A 17,903-nucleotide genomic window follows, 5' to 3' on the forward strand; every position below is an offset into this window, starting at 1 on the left:
TGCAGGTGATTATTTTTAGATATTAGTTTTTTGGCTTCTTCTGCCTTTATTTATAGTATAGTAGATTTACAGGAAATGGGGGGAGAGAGAGACGGGGAGTGTCACGAAGCAAAGGTCGTCGGAAGCGGGATTCGAACCTGCAACACGCTGTCAACACGGACTGCTGACCTCAAGGTCAGCAGTCCGGACCCTGTTTGGGGTGGGGCTCCAAAAGAGTCCTTTTGGCGGTTGTGTTTAAACAACTGGGTGGCTATGTTCTAAGTGGCTTCTCTTGTTGGTTATATTGGTTAGATTGTTGCACAATGTTTTGCTTTGTCCGTCTTCTTGCCAAGCAAAGGATGACGGAAGACGGAAGTCTTCACCTAAGCCACTAGCGCAGAACCTCACTGTTCCCGCAGCATCGCTCTTCCCAACATCTGTCAAGATGCTCAGAACGTGTTCTTTCTGAGCTTGTAGATTGTGTATTTTCGTCAAAGAGATTTGGTGTTGAGGGAGAAAATAAAATTCAAGTATAGACCCCTGGGTGTCTCTGGTTAAAGAAGTTAATGGGTTAAGTGCTTCAGTCTGGAAAGGCTGTAATGCACCACGGATCCCAAAGTGATTACTGTAGATATCTATTGGGAAATAATGAGCTCATCACTGCAGCATTAATTCTATTTGTCACATTTAAGACTCATTTGAGGCTAATAGTAGACCATATTCACACGGCACCAGGCATGAAGTAACAGCAAATTCAGCACCATGTGAATATGGTCTACTGCATGCCTTAAATTAGTTTTGGGGTTTCTTGCAGAAAAACACAAAACTACAGTATACTATTGAGGTGAAGATAAGACCATCTTTTCTTTTGTCCATAATCCGTAAATCTGCTGCTGGAAGGTCATCAGATGGAATACATTTCTTGGATTATGCAACAGCTTCATTGATTATTTATCAACGTTTGCCCATCGTGTTCTGTACTTGCAGTAAACCTACATTATACCAACTAAGGAGGCCCTCAAACCTTTCCTCTCTGACAAGCTGCCAGAATAGCTTATACACAAAATGTTAAACTACAGCAGAAACTGGAGATCATCGGTTCAACATCAACGCCTCACTCTGAGCTCGAGAACATTCTGTTTCAGCCCACTTATGCTCACTCCCGTTACTTATTAATTGGATGGGAAAAGCGAGCCAAATAAGCAAGCAAATGAGTGAATGTATATAAACCATGCCATTAGTGAGGGCCCCAGCAGGCCATGGACGTGAAAGCTGATGACTGCCCAGAGAAACCGTGGCTCTTTCTCCCACTAGTTGTGCCTCTTTAATTATTGAAGGTGCATCTTGAATGTTCTGCTGGTAGTGAAAGAGCCAAACACCTCCCCGATGATCGATGGTGGCTTCTTAACCCTTGGACTACCAATCCCAATTTTTTTGTTTGGGTAACAAATTGGCATATTTTTTATTCATCGTTTTCACATTAATAGAAAGATCTGGTGGTTTGAACAGATGTTTTTTTTTTTTTTTTTTCATTGCTAGTGTATTCTCTCGAATTGCCACCAGATGGCGGGAACGCACCATTATGCTGATTTTGGCCAAAATAGACGAATCTTCCTAAGTCACTTCCGGTTCAACGATCGACAACATCCGGTATTATTTTGAACCTAGTCACTAGCTTGGCTGGTCCGGATTGCTAAGCTAATGCTATATTTTTCATAACTAAGTCAAATTAACCTCAAATCAACCCCAAAACATCGCAAAATATCACATTTTTTACAGCGACGCACATAGAGACGGCGCGCGTGCACGATAGCGCACAATCACGCGGATTTAGGCCGTTTTTTTGGTAAATTACATCCAACATTAGTGATATTAGCGAAAAAATATAAATTTTTGCTCCGTTGAACCCTAGATAACTGACATTGATTGACATTCCGTTAATTCCGTGAACGGGAGGTTTGTATTTTTAGAAATATTCCGTTTTTTTCCGTTAATTGTAGCCCAGGGGCTAAGTGCTGAGGTTGAGAGAGGATTGGCCCGGGGCAGAGTGGACTGAAGGAGACAAAGACAGCATTTGTTGCTGTTGCGTTGCTGAGCATGAACAAAAAGCACGTCATAACCTCGTATCCATCCTACCAGTGTGATAAAACAAGCAGTGACAAGATGGCACGAGGGAGGAGAATAGAGAACAGTAAAGCCTGAGATACACTTAGTTGCGTGCAGTGCAGATCACACATTACAATAGCCAATCTACAAGCTCCCCGTGGCACGTAGTGAGCTTGAAGATCTGCTTGTAGATCTGCTGAGCTTGTGAGCTTTGTTCTGCGTGATTGACATTGCAAATAAGTAGTACAATAAGACATTAAGCCTTTGAACTTCCCATCATGCATTTCTTCTTTTGACAATCATAGTCCATATCATGTGTACTCTGTATCATAAAGACAGGGCAGGGCCACGCCGCAAGGTTAATATTATTAAAACAGACTATTCTGCAATCGATAGGGAAGCAAGCAAGATTTAATTAGCTGCTGACCTTGTCTAATTTCTTTCAATCATTAACACTCGATATATAAAACCCCAATTAAAAGTGAGTCAGGTTAACATTAGCACTTAACTCAGAGTACAGTCTTTGAAGAGGCTGCTTGTGATATAGACGCAGATTACATCTCCAGTAGCTCTTACTAACTGCAGTCAATATCACATTAAATGTTGTACAGTACAGTGAAATGAGCCAATAACTGGATTTACAACTCATTTAAAGTGAAATCAGCCATTGCCTCGTCTCTCACGTCTAACTGTATGCAAAGACGCATGAACCTGTTTAACTCTTCAGCGCCTATCCTTTTAAGTTCTCCTCAAGTGTGAGAGCACTGCATATAAGCCAAGGGCAAAGAGATACTCCTGTGTAGGGCACAGCTGAAAACTCTGTGTGTGTGTGTGTGTGTGTGTGTGTGTGTGTGTGTGTGTGTGTGTGTGTGTGTGTGATGATGATGAAAAGTGCAAAAAATGCTTGAAAAGCTGAAAAAGCTCAACTGTGCCTCTATTACAGATCCCGGCAGAATTTTCTGACACTTCAGCAATAACCCAATCAATCATCTACAGTGAGTGGCAGGGACGCAACGCTAAAGGCCAATGAGAGGTGTTTCAGCACAATCGCTTTCTGACACAGTTGAGTCCAGGTACATAAATATAGATTATGTAGATTTACTTTATTGAGTCAATCACAAATACATTTTCTTTTCACATTTGTTTCACACATTTGAGAAATGTTTCATGTTTTATAAATATAGATCTATAGGGTGAAATGGGACTAAAGCAGCAAATACTCCCACCGCCTAAGGAGACATGCGTGGACATGCTGGAGGCTACAATACATGAGGTTTCGCTGTTATCCATTGGTGGGGGGACCCCCAGGGGTCTTTGAGGGGCTTCCACAGGGTCCACAGCAAAATGAGGATTAGTTTAAAGTAAACATTTAAGCCCCGTTTTATTTTTTATTATTTATTATTATAATCTTTGGGTATGCAGAAATAGTCGATCTACAAGCGGACAACGCAAATTGTTGCCTCACTGTTACAGTTCGCTGGTCTATTGCATTAAGCTGTACATCAGGTCCTGTTATTCTTTAGTGCTGTTCAACTTGTGGTGCTAATGTGTGGATGAACTCTCTGAGGGTAACTACATAAGGGGGTGGTTGATGGCAGTGGCAAAAAGGTACAATAATACACTGGTGGGTTGGTTGGGGGGGGGGGGGGGGGGGGGGAGGACCACAATAGTGGTTATTAAAGCACCTTAAGTTCCAGCAGCCTAGCCTCTCTGCAGTGCCCTGCCTAGGGGGAGTCGTTGCCTCTTAATTGCATTTGCACAAAGTAATGGTCTTTGGTGGAGGAAAATGTCAGTGAGTCCACATTTGTGATGTGAGGGCAACTTCAAGATTGTTTTCTGTGCAAATAAAAGTTTGGTTCTTTTTAAAGGCCATCTTATCCAGATGATTGATGCGACCACCTAAAATTAAATTCCTAAACTCCTATTCCTCATTGGAGTTTGCAAGCCAAACTAACAGTACTAAGAGGTAGTTGGTTGCAGACCAGTGTCACGCATGAAAAGCACTACTCAGTAAAAATCAGACAGGCAGACAGAGGAGTGTGCAGTACTGTACCTTATATGCAATGCTGTTGAGGACCTTCATAGCCAGGTCAGATACCTCAGGGAAGGGGTCTGCTGCCAGGTGGAGCAGGACTCTCCAGATCTGTGTGTAGACGCTGTTGAAGGACACGCCTGAAACGACAACCAACAGACCACAGTGTAAGCATCGCTGCACACAAGGAGCATGACAAGACTTTAATTCAAACCTGTTGCAGTCACCAGAATCAAGAACGACTGTTGTCCATGAATCTCTAACATGGTTAAAAATGTTAACATTTTAAATTAAAATGGAGTTTGAAGTTATTGGTTTGTATAGGAAGGGGGCGTCTGATAAAAATGAATGTCAAAATATCTACAGAATCAAGCAACTTAACAAACTGCCTGGGGTGAAACACAAAAGATTAGCGTTTTTTGGAAGGGAGTAGTTTGAACAGGGTATTTGCGGGGTGGCTGGTGTCTTCCATGATGTTATGGGCTTTTTTCATACAGCGTGTAGATGTTATGGAGACTGGGTAATTCTGTAGTGCCGATGATTTTAGCTGCTGTTTTAATGGTCCTCTGCAGCCTATTGCAATCCTGAGCGATCGTGTTACCGTACCACACTGTGATACAGCCAGTTAAGACACTTTCAATTATACAGCGATAAAAGTTCACTAGTCCTTTTGTAATTTTTTAAGGCGCCTCAGAAAGTACAGTCGCTGCTGCGCCTTCTTGAGGATGTACTCGTTGAGTGACCATGTGAATGTGTCTGTGATGTGTATGCCCAGGAATGTAAAGTTATCAACTATGTCGACAGATGACCCTTTGATGGAAATGGGGGTGTGGATACCTTTGGACTTCCTAAAGTCTACAATGATTTCTTTGGTCTTATTGGTGTTAAGCCTCTTCTAGCTCTGGGGCGTGTGTACACGGATTGGTGGAGTGTGTGTGGGGAGGGAAATGACCTCCAGCACCAGGTAATGCACTCCATTAATCAAACACGCACAAGACATGAAGCAGCTGTTCCCACCAGTGGCCCCGTTTGTCCACTGCTGCTGTACACCTGTCGATCGTCATTATCACCATGAATACAAATGGCCAGAATCTAGTTTGTTGTCAGGTCTTCTTTGTGTTTTAACCCATTAAGACCTGAGGCCATTTCTACAGGTTCCTTCGAGGACCACGTTTAAACGACAACTTTCCCTAGAGAAAACAGCAAAATAAAATGTGTGTAGAATGTGCCTTCCGTTTAGACGGGAACGGCATATTCGGGGCGTACCGCAACAAAGTGAAACCACATTCCAGGGTGGAAATCTTTGAAATCGTTTCCACGTCCAGTCTCCATGTAAACATGCAATATGGAGAATCCGCAAAACACATGATGTCATGGCTCGCGTCGGCAGAGCCATAGAACCACGCTGCATTGGTGAATGTAAACCAACAGCCATGTGATAGGAAGTAGAACGGAAGTGGTTCCACGCATGCGTGACTGGTCTATCTGGCAGTGTGTCACCGCCACCTAGCCAGGCATGCACACTACAGTGTTTTACATCACTGTTGCGCCTCCGTCTAAATTCCTTCAATCATTCAAGTTTTATTTATTCTCGAAATTACACTGAGTACCGGAAATTAAACTAATTTTCAGTGTCGTCGAGTAATACAATATCATAAAGAAAAACATCACAATACATCAGAAGAACCGGAAAAGAAAAAAACAAAAAGGTATACATGTGAATAACATAGGTTTACAAAAAAAAAGCTAAGACAAATTTCAAAACGATCTAAAAACAGTTACATATTGTGGGGGTCTGTATGCTCACCAAGGTTTAAAACGACTCAAGGGTACCAATGTGGTCAATTTTAATGTCGTTTGCAGGTCATTCCATATATTAGGGCCACAGAAGCTAAAAGTAGATCTACCAAGTTCAGAGTTAACTTTTGGTACAGTACCTTGAATTTGGGGAAAATACTTGACCGGGTGTGGTAGGGTTTAGAGTCCCATTTCAGAAAAGATGAGATGCATGGCATGGCTTTATACAAGAACTGCCAATGCAGTTCTCATCTCTCTGTCAGGGAGGTCCATCCAACCTTGTTATATAAGATACAATGGTGAGTACCATAGCGATCATCCGTAATAAATCGAATCGATGAGTGATAAACAGAGTCTAGGGATTTAAGAGTGGATACATTGGCTGCTGCATGTCTATAGATTATGGGCTCCATTTTCGTCACCGCTAAACCCCTTATCCCTAAACGTCTTTGCCTTTTCTTTTTTTTTACTATTTTGCAAAACATTTTTGAATTGTTAAAATGGCCAGTCTACAAGCTCACAAAGTGTCAATGTAGATTGGCTAGTTGAACTATTCAAAAATGTTTTTCAAAATAGTAAAAAAAAAGCAAAGAAGTTTCTGCTGTACAATAAATGACTGTCATCTGCATAGAGATTACAGCTACAGTAATTTAAAGATGAGGTGATATTATGTATATAAATACTAAAAAGGACTGGGCCCAGTATTGATCCTTGTGGGACACCTTTTGAAATGGTTAAAAACTCAGACTGGGTATTTGCCGTTTTCACACATTGACGTCTTTCAGATGCAGAATAAATGCAGAATAAAAAGTGAGAACGCAATGGCACGCAGTGTTAATTTTGACAGCAAATTCTGATTTAGTCTTAATAACATCATTCAGTTTTAGTCCAATTTAATTTAATCTGAAATTGTAGTCTTAGTCGACTAAATATCAAAATCTTAAGTCTTTTAACACTGATGTTTTCTTTAGAGACCGTTGCCATGTAAATGTGGCCTATAGCAGTAGTGTTTTTCTTTTTTTAATGTTAAAATTGACAGGTGTATTGATGATTAGTCTCCCCCCCCCCCCCATCTCACTCTGCATACAGCTCTTTCAAAGTGATTCATATTAACAGCAACTTGTTTACTTTACTTGTTTATTTTGTCATTTTAAACACACTTTCCAATTGGGGTTGGTGTTATGACCCATTGAGCTGTCACTCAGCAGGATTCCAAATTTACCAATGCTGCACAGACATTTACAGAGAGAGAGAGAGAGAGAGAGAGAGAGACGATAGCTAAGGCCTATAGACTCGGTGAACAATTCTCAATGTGTAAACATTGTTTACTTCAGGTCTCAACCTGCCAGTCATGATAGTTTTTTGGAATTAGACACCCCCTCCTCTACCCCCCCCCCCCCCCCCCTTCAGTTCTCCATATGCTGCGTCTGTCTAACTTGCTCTCTTTCTCTCCTGTCAGCTTTAATCCGTCTTGTTTTTTTTCAGTCTCGGTTGTGGAGATGCTCGGCATCCAGCTGTTATTGTCTCACATTATACCCCCCAGCCCCCCCAAACCTCCATCTACTCTTCATTCTCTGTCTCTTTCTCCATTTGTCTTTCTGTTCGTACCACCACGGCGGTGGGGGTGAAGGGAGGCTCTTTGCCCCCTGGACCTCCCATTTTCTTGATGGGAGTGCACAAGAGTAACACCCTTTGGCAGTGAATCACTCTGGGCCCCTCTCTAGAGGGGTCCAGTAACGTTAGTAACCAGCACTCATCAAAGAAGGGGAAGGCGAGGTGAAGAATACAACACAGTGCTTGCTCCGAGTTTGCTTTGAGTTGCTCCGAAATTAGTGTCTAAATGTATGAAAAATGTATGCATTTTGTAATCGGTGGACCCCGTGAAAACGAGATGATTCAACTCAAGCGGTTATTCCCAACAAATCATTTTAATATCAACGCCCATACCGTAGGTGGGGTTGGCGAAAGTGCTTTTCTATGGTGAGTTTACTTTGCGTGTACTCTTCATGTCCCATAGGCCTAGGGTACGTACCCTCACAAAAACATGCAGTAATCCTGGTCTCTATACTGCCTCCCTCTGGTCAATCCTTCTATTGCATGTCCTCAAACTGAAGGCCACCCTTTAAAGCAGGGGTGGGCAACTGGCGGCCCCCACCTTCACTTAATGCGGTCCTCATGTTAATGTTAATCAGAATACTGATATAGTATTGATTTCAGCTGTTACAATTCCAAACCCGCTTTAATTACTTCATGACTAGTACTTAATGTCTAGTATTAAAATGTTATTGTCTTTTTGTGTCCAATGTAGTTATATTAGCAGTTCATAAAATTAACATAACATTCAATAAAAAGGTTACTTTTCAGGATTTCAATTAATAAATAGCAAAAAATAATTCAGTATTTCAATTCAAATATAGCAAAAATAGCTGATCTACAAGCTCAAAACGTGTCACAGCGCGTTTTGAGCTTGTAGATCTGCTATTTTTGCTACGACAGTACTATGCACTGTGGCCCTCTGACGTGAGTGTGGAAATATATTGGCTCTCTCCATCGTCAAAGTTGCCCACCCCTGCTTTAAAGTGACCATAATACGGTGAGTAAGTACTGAGTCCACCCTCAAATTAGAGGTCATAGAGGCTGCCCTCTAAGTGAGACCACGTATACAGGGCGACGGTCTCCAGAGAAAACTGCTAAATAAAATATCAGATGTGCCTTCCGTTTAGACGGGTAACAGCATTTTCAGGGGTTGAAACCGCAACAAAGTGAAACCCCCTTCCCCCTGTGGAAATCTTTGGAAACGCTCTGCCTGGCGCAAAACATGTGATCGCGTATGCTTATTACATTGGTGAAGACATAGCCATAGGTATTATTCTAGTAATCTAGTTTCTAGGATGGCCAAGCGCTCCCTCGCCCCACTCATCCTAGGATTAGAAATTTAACAAGCCACAAAACCACGCTGCATTGGTGAATGCAAACAAACAGCCATGTTATAGGAGTAGATGCGTACGTGACAGGTCTATCTGGCAGTGCATCACCACCACCCAGCCACCTGGCATTAGTGTTCAATCAGTGTTGTGGCATAATGCAGAATGCCCTGACATCCATTAAAAGATTCTTTAAAAACTGGCCTGAAAATGTGGAGAAATTAAATATATTAAATGTTTTCCCTTTATCTCATCTGTAAATATAGCTATTTGTATTTGTTGATGACATGTATTAATGTGTAAATATTCATATGCTATGTTGTTGAATTTAATATATAGGACCACAATGGACAATGCACAATGTCTCCAGGACATTTTTTTGTTGTGTTTTTAGCATTATGTTTCTCTACGCACAGTACTAAAAAGGCTGCCCTCTAACTAGAGGCCATAGGGACTGCAGAGACAATGTACTCCCAATCTATTAGCGTCGGAAACCCATACGTTTTTATTTCCAGGGAGAAAACCAAAAGTCCACTTCAATTCGGCATAGAGTAGCGCAAACGTCGATCACTCTGCTGATTTCTGATCGTCTGCATCTTTGTTAAATTGACGCACACGCTCGCACACACACACACACACACACACACACACACACACACACACACACACACACACACACACACACACACACACACACACACACACACACACACACACACACACACACACACACACACACACACACACACACACACACACACACACACACACACACACACACACACACACACACACACACACACACACACACACACACACACACACACACAGTCGCTCTGTCGCTCTAATTAATTAGTCTCATGTCGCGCAGCTGCGTCTAGATTATCCCGGTGGATCCTGCCGGGAGCTGCCTATGCCATAGATAGCATAGGTGGACCCCAGGCTCCTAATCTATTGACTCAAAGCAGTAGCTTGTGTGCTAAAGAAGTGAGATCTGAGGCCAAATTTGAGTACTAAGGGATTAAGAGCAATACAACAAAGAAACAGCCACAAATAAAACAGGCACTGCATGAAAGACAGTGGAGCGGCAGGGCCAACAGAGAGGACGAGAAGGGCAAAAGGGAAAGATGAAGGAAACGTGCATGCGCGTGCATGTGTGAGAAAAAGCAAGCAGAGCAAGAGGGAGAGTGCTGAAGAGGTGATTATTAGGCTGTAGCCAGAGGACCAGTACAGCGGAGACACTGAGACAACAAACATGATCTTTACTATGAATTACGCAAATCTGCACGTACGACTCAAAAACAAAAAAAAGAACAGGCTTTGTAGAGTGTGGGTTATGGGGATGACAGTTGGAGATGGCAGCTAGCTACCCCGCTAGCTGTGGCAGTAAACAGCCAGTTGGTGAAGTGAAATATGGCTTCCTCTCCCATTTAAACACCATGCTACTGTATATCATGAAGCACGGACAAATCATTGCGCTGCCTCTGCACAGTCCACATGAGGAGTTAAGGAGTACAATTCACCGGCTGAATGCCACGATCATGGCATGCATAATTTGATGATTTCTGTAAAGCAAAATGGTTGCAGCTGGAGTTGTGCAGATGTGAATAATTGGCAGAATTCATTGCCGTTTTATAGCCGGTGTGAATGAATAGACGGGCGCCCTACTCAGGTCCATGTCGGAGAGAGGTAATGAATAGACGGGCGCCCTACTCAGGTCCATGTCGGAGAGAGGTATCGTGAATGATGCAAGTCGGGAATACATGGTCATCATACATGTTATGATGACGATCCCCTCTCCTACTTCCCATACTGCACCATATGTTCTCGCCAATTTAATTTGATAAAGATGACTTCCTTCTCCTCTTTCCATATTATGGTTTTTGTCCACTTTATTTAGTTACCTTGCACAATGTAATTTATATTGGCTACAGTATGTAGCACAAATGTTAAGCGTTTTTTGGCCAAGTTAATGGCAAAATAGTTACATTTACTGTGACGTCATGTAGTTGATAGTGGGTGCCAAAGTGGGTGCCACATGACGTCACGTCACGTCACTTCACTTAAGTGTGATTCTTTCTCAGAAGCCTTTTTACCATTTGATGGGACAAACCTTGGGGTTATGAGACACAGACGCCAGATTTCAGACCGTTAGGTCAGATGCTTTCTGATTCACGCTTGGGTCTGAGATTTGGTGAATTATTAGAAGGATGACTAATATGTTTTGGTGGTGATTTATTAATATCTGCAACACTTGAAATGGTAAAAGAATAGTATCAGCCCTCCTTATAGCACATTTTAAATACATTTCGTATGGAGCACTGTAAGCAACCGACCGTACATCACATATTTGCCACCCTCAAAATGGGATCGAGCATCTCAAATCCACTGACACAGGTGGAAGTGGAGCCAAGTCCTTACTGTGGCAAAACACAAATGTCAAAGAGGATATTCACAATGCCTGAGTTAGACAAGGTGCTATGGGTTTGGGATCTGCTGGCTAAGACACTTTTCCAGTAGAAAGAAATCATTAGGTGCTTGCTTGTAACAGTAAGAAGACTACTGAAATAACAGCCGACTGATTCCAATTACCGTACTCTTTGTTTTGTACATGAAAATAAATCAATAGTTATAGTGCAGAATTTCCAGTATCACAGGTTTAGCAATCATAGATGATTTTTATACAGTAAGTTTGAGTACTTTTTAAAAGCTTCAACCGTATGGATATGCTCCAGTATAATGCCCACCAAGCTTTCCATTTGAATGAATGAATAGTTTATTTCGATCTTACAGAGGGAGACATTACACAAAAACAGTTTACTTTTTCTTTTGTGATCAAAAAGGCATAGGCAGAAGCTTAAAGCTTATAAGTGCCTATCCTTATCTCAACTTGCTCCAACATGCTGTTGAAGACATGCATAACAATCAACACAAAAAAAAAAAAAAAAAAAAAAAAAAGACATTTATAGAAGAATAGAAAATTTCATTCCACAGTTCTGCCCTTAGTTATAAACAAGTGAACAGGGAAGTTGGGACTTGTTTCAGCCATTAAGGGGCATTTGGCAATAATTATTTTAACCTGTGTGTGCTGGGCCCATGGGCAGCTCGTAACATTTAACCAAATTGAATGCAAAATTTGGTGGATAAAATAATGCACTGGGAGGCTTTTCTCCTATAGACTTTAATTTTAAAAAATTGGTGTCGCATGGAACCAGTGTTGTGGGGAAAGATACCTTCTGGCACGGTTGTGTCTAACTGTGGAACTGAGACTGGGCAATCCTCTATGTCTTTGATTTAATACTAGATTAATTCATAAATCCTAAATTACAGCATGACACAGCGCATCTCACTAGAGTGCAACTGCATGAAAACCTCTGTGTTTCTCTACTGGGTAACTTTCTGGGGACTTTGTACATTTTGAAAGAGCTTGTGTGGTTATGTAAGGAAAGTCAATTGTGTAAAAGCTGAATTTCAAAGCAGAAGAAATTGGGCATGGTCTCAAAGCTTTCACGGGCAAATGCTAATAGAGTTTGGCAATACATTATAGTGGGGTGTGAAGCGCTATGGAATATTAAGACATATTTAAATCAATTTCTCCTGCAGACAGCTGATGCCTTGGTGTGAACTAAGCTCTTATTATGTATTGCGTGTGCCTAAAAGCATGGCAACATTCATTAAGGAACAAAATGAAGGAAACACTTTTCATTATGGTATCTGAACTTGTTTTCATGTCAAGTCAAATTATAATTTACTATCTATGAGCAAGATTAAATTCCCATTGTGCTTTTCAACTGAGTAACACAAAGAGAAAAAGGGGAATCCCCAGTTTCCTTCCTTGCCTCCACCTCCCCTGTGAGTTCTGTAGCGAGTTAATCGTTTCCATTCTCGCACACAAACTGGTTGTCTGGGCGCATGGTGTAGCATGCCAATCACTCCTGTGAAGGAGGAAAGAGCATGGGACTGACCTAAGGTCTGTGTGTACAAGAAAAGCACTCGGTTCACCTCACAGTGATATAAAATGCTGTCCCCCCCATTCCACTGTGTGCTGCTCTTTGCACCTCTTGTTCCCGCTGCTGTCTTTTATTAGGCTTCAGTGGCGGTGGCTTTGGGTCTTTCCATGTTAAGTCTCTATCCGGATCTACTGTCTTGTTATTCTTGTCTGAGGCCGAGATCCTTCTTGCCCTTTAGTCTATGGTCCGATCACCTTATGCGCTCTATTGTTTCCCTGCTCTGGGGAAAAGTGCTTGGGGAAGAGAATAACCTTTGCCCGACCCCGCCACCCTCCATTTTCTTCCCTGGCAACAGTTCCTGATACCTCAGTAGTGGGTGTACAGGGAGTACAGTAGTTGGGGGGGGGGGGGGGGGGGGGGGTACAGTGGTTGCGGGGGGTAAACCTACCAACGGAGTACTGATAAATTTAGATGGAACAGAGGAGCTTTATATTATTGTGATCTCCATAATAGTCAAATAACATTCCATGTTTTCCATGTTTAGAAGTTATAAACCTAACCGTATGGTACAGTTGTGTGAAAGATTATGGAAGCCCCCTCCACACACACCTGTAAAACAGAAAAGCCTTCACAGACCCCCAGTTTGAATACCACTGGGGTAGGAGATGTTACCTATGAGGGAGTTGAGTGAGGAGTAGGAGGAGACCCGCCTCATCTTGTCGATGGTCTCGAAGGAGAGGATGTACTCGTCATTGTCGGGACTTCCAAGAGTACTGCTGGCACTGCTGCTGGTGCTAAGGTTACCAGGGGAGAAGGCTGCTGGACCACCTGCATGGACACGGACACGGGGAGACACACACACACACACACACACACACACGACATAAGCCATGTAAGCATGTTCATTTTAATGTAGAGGACAGAAGCCATACAATTAAGAAATTGTTCACAAGGTCTACGGGTGTCAAAGATATTGACGTCCAGTTGTTCTTTAACTGTCACAGAGGAGTGTGTTAGGTGTGCTGGTTTTGAGGCATTATGAAGCAAAAACCTGAAGTTGAGCAGAGAGGCCGTGCTCAAACGTTTCTTTCAATTAGATTATGCCCGGAAATTGTAGTATTCATGGAGGACAAAGTTACAGTGTTACAGTGCTTGAACTGGGACGGAATTCACTGCTAGACTAGAGGGCACAACAAGCTCTGCTCATCCATATTAGGCTACTTACTTAGCCTACTGCAACTTTCAAATGAAACTAGGTGCACTAGTACACAATTACACATGCCATTCCCCCAGCACTGTCACGGCCGCCATTGACTGAAGAAATCCTTCAAAATGGTGGATTTCATTTGGATCAAACGTCGCCCAGGTTTCACTGATGGATACAGTGATTAACTGCTACATCCATACTGCATGGGGCTAAAAACCATCACTACAGACAAGTAGAAAGCTCCTGTACACACCTGAAAAAGTATGAACTGCAAATTAAACATAATACTATAGTGTAGTTAACATATTCTTGTTCAGTCACAAACCTCAAATCAGTTGATGGTAGATCATGGTACCTATCATATTTTGTATGTTGTGAACTTGTGACTGAATACCCTATACAGTATTACAGCATTCGCGCTGCAGAGACAAAAGGTAACCCAGCCTGCGCCAGTCTGCATTTTGACCAATCCTGTCTGTGACCTAGAATGAGTTTTGACAACCCCTGGTTGGCACAGTCAATTTAACCATCTGGCCCAGTCTCTCCCTGAATGTTTGTATTTATGAGTGTGTGTTTGTTGACAACATACATTAAGGTGAAGCTTAGCCTCGAAAACCGCAGGGGAGGTGGGCTAGTAATAATAATAATAATAAAACTTTATTTGTATAGCACCTTTCATGACATGAAATGCAGCTCAAAGTGCTTTACAGAATAATGGAGAATAAAAGAAAAGCAAGGCAACGACAAAAAACAAGCAGTAATGCAATACAGTGAGGACATGAATAACAAAACAAAACAAAAAAAAAGAAAAGAAAAAAAGATCAATTAAAAGCAGAGCTGAGCTTTAAAAATGTCTACAGAGGCTGCCTGACGAAGGTACAGTGGGAGCTTGTTCCATGCAGACGGCCCGTAGAAGCAAAAAGCTGCTTCCCCGTATTTTTTAGTTGCCATTTTTTTAGGCAAAGCGAGCAGGCCAGCAGTGGAAGACCTTAGGGGGCGGTTTGGGACATATTTAGGCAGGCAGTCATGTAGGTAGGAAGGTGCGAGACCATTGAGAGCTTTATAGACAAGTAAAATAATTTTAAAATCAATCATAAAAACAACCGGAAACCAGTGCAGTGATGCCAAAACTGGAGTAATATGTTCTCTCATCTTAGTTCTAGTTAAAACTCTGGCTGCTGCATTTTGGACAAGTTGTAATCTGTCAGTTGTTTTCTTAGGCAGTCCTGAAAAAAGTGCATTGCAGTAATCAAGTTGAGAAAAAACAAAGGCGTGGATTAGCGTTTTTGCATCGTCCAAGGACACATAGGCTCTGATTCGTGCAATATTTCTAAGGTGAAAAAAGGCAATCTTGGTAACATGATTAATGTGTGAATTAAAATTAAATTCAGAATCAATAATAACCCCCAGGTTCTTTACTGTACTGTTACTTTCTACAGTCCGGTTGCCAAGTCTGCTTAATATTGATTATTTCTGTTCACTAGAACTGATTATAAGAACTTCTGTCTTATCCTCATTTAGCTTGAGAAAGTTCTCATTCATCCAACATTTTTTTTTTTTTTTAAGATATTTTTTTTGCGGCTTACGCCTTTTATTGATTTTTTGAAGGGACAGACAGTAGGCTGACAGGAAACGGGAGAGAGATGGGGGGATGACATGCAGTAAAGGCCGTGTCGGGTCCGGGAGTCGAACCCGCGGCACACTGCGACTGGATTACCAGTCCGGTGCCCAGACCGTTACGCTACGGCCTGGGCCATTCATCCAACATTTGATGCTAGTAGGTTGGTGAACCAATAGAAAGTCTGTTTCCAGCTCTAGTTTGTTCTGCCCCTCTATGCCCAGAAAAGCATAGGGCTCTTTCGAGCTAGGTGAAGCCAGACCCTCAAGCATTTTCCAGTCATTTGTGCATTTGAAATTTATGGGAGGTGGTATGAGGATGGAGAAAATGCCTTTTTTAATACTCGGTTTACAATTGATCAAGCTAAAGAAATATACCCAGGAGCACAACTCTCCCATTTTTTTGTCTGCATTCATTAATTTAATTCATCAAACTGAAGCTTCCTAGTAAATTGCTCTGTGACGGTGAGACGAGGTCATCATCCTATACAGGTATTTCTAAGAATGAATAGATATGTCCTGTTATGTTACCAGTCTTACTAAAAAAAGAATTATCTACACTTCCTTACACTGTTTTACACTGCATAGTGTGGTAGAAACCCATATCCCACCTGTACAGTAAGAGGGTCGTTTGGCTCGGTAACCAATCGATCGTTATCCTAGCTGGCGATACCTGAAGTCTTATTAAAATTAGTATTAGTAAAGAAGTAATCTTGGGGCCTTGCAACTTTGTCACATTGGTCTCAGATATGTATTTAATTCTCCACGTCCTCACAAATTATTGTCATGCATTGCATCTGCGTGATGGCTGCGCCCAGTCACTCCCTCCATCCGTCACCTACCTTCCTCATTGAGGTTGAGGTTCTGCAGGCTCTTGTTGAGGTTGCGGGCGGTGGTGGCGGCTCGGATGTTGGTGTAGGAATTAACTGAGCGCAGGCGTGGGATGGCGGGGCTGTCTCTGTCCCTCACGGGAGTCAAGTTACCAGGCTCTTAAAAACAAAAAGAGCACAGCATCTATGTGAATGATCACATCTAGGTCGAGGTGAGAAAAAAGCTTGCTCAATATATAAAATAATAATGCTTTGCTCAATTCAAGCTGCCAACGGGAAGCTGCATGAATTGAGAAAATATGAATTGAAAATTGTCAATAACTTCTGACAAATAATACATTTCCCAGCATTACATTATTTTGTATACACTACAGTACACTACATAGCCTACTATATTCCTACACAGGTTTCGTGCATTTGTAGTTTTGAGTTTGTAAGTCTGCAGTACAAATGAATGAGAATCAACAGGAATTTTTAGTATTTAACTCATTCACTGCCAGATTTTAAAGACATGTTTATTAATTTTAAGATAAATATTTCTCTACCTAAATGCATCACCCAGTGCCAGCCTTTGCTGGCTTACCTTTTAAGTGGTCACACATTCATCTCCACTACGATCGCAAACCCAACTTTGTGTTTGTGTTCATTGTGTTTTTCATGCTCTTTGAACCTGCAGTGTTGGCTGGAGACGGCACTGTGTAGTTCTTCTCCTCCTCTATGAACTGCAGTGCCACTGTACAGAAGTTGCTCTCATACTGGACCACGAGGTGACTGAGGGCCACCACCAGCTCCTAGACAGCACACACACACAATTGCATAACATTAGGAACAAAATAAGTAGCAGCTATTTCGATTATGACCAATCACCCATAAACACACGTCTGTCTGTACAGTTGACCCTTGAATTAGCCGGGGAGCCACAGGCCTAAAAGCTCAAGGAATAGAGATTAACCTGTGGGGTGACTGGCTCCCCGGCTAAATTCACTTACACTGCATCATTTTCTAATTGTCCTGCACAATTAAACTTATATTTAACTTAGACATATTATTTTAATTGGAGACAATTAAATAGCATATGGCAAAGGTCATTGCATATTATGTCGCCCCTTTTTTTTTTTTAACATAGAAATCCTCCCCCTCCCCCCAAGAAACACAACAGCACAACAACGATATTATGAACTATTTAAAACGTGTTAATGGACTGACAAAGATTAACTACAGTTCATAGTTTGTGTGTGTGTGTGCCTTTCAGCTACGGTACCTTACGAACAACCGGACTACCATCGTTGATAAGTTGGGCGAGCATCATGGCTACGTTGTGGTCGATGGTGGTGGAGTGGTCCGTTCTCTCTGCAGAATTACCCACAAATGTGCCCAGAGCAAAGACCGCTGCACACCTCACCTAGAGTAGAACAGAACTTCATTACAACCAAGATGACCATTCATTCACGTTTTAACCCA

General features: G+C 42.0%; 1 protein-coding gene across 3 annotated transcripts in view; it reads right to left on the reverse strand.

Annotated features, from left to right (window-relative positions):
• The window catches only part of rptor (regulatory associated protein of MTOR, complex 1), a 167,186-nt gene that overhangs the window by 34,191 nt on the left and 115,092 nt on the right, over positions 1 to 17,903 (reverse strand). For all 3 annotated transcript variants that reach the window (XM_083765717.1, XM_083765716.1, XM_083765715.1), the window contains exons 18-22: positions 17,704 to 17,839; positions 17,113 to 17,233; positions 16,455 to 16,601; positions 13,461 to 13,616; positions 4,139 to 4,257 (exon numbers count right to left, since the gene is read on the reverse strand). In XM_083765717.1, the coding sequence (XP_083621843.1) occupies positions 4,139 to 4,257; positions 13,461 to 13,616; positions 16,455 to 16,601; positions 17,113 to 17,233; positions 17,704 to 17,839 (679 nt within the window). The remainder of the gene's footprint in view (positions 1 to 4,138; positions 4,258 to 13,460; positions 13,617 to 16,454; positions 16,602 to 17,112; positions 17,234 to 17,703; positions 17,840 to 17,903) is intronic.

This window comes from Protomyctophum parallelum, assembly GCF_964188405.1.
Source record: "Protomyctophum parallelum genome assembly, chromosome: 5".
In the NCBI taxonomy this organism is placed as follows: domain Eukaryota; kingdom Metazoa; phylum Chordata; class Actinopteri; order Myctophiformes; family Myctophidae; genus Protomyctophum; species Protomyctophum parallelum.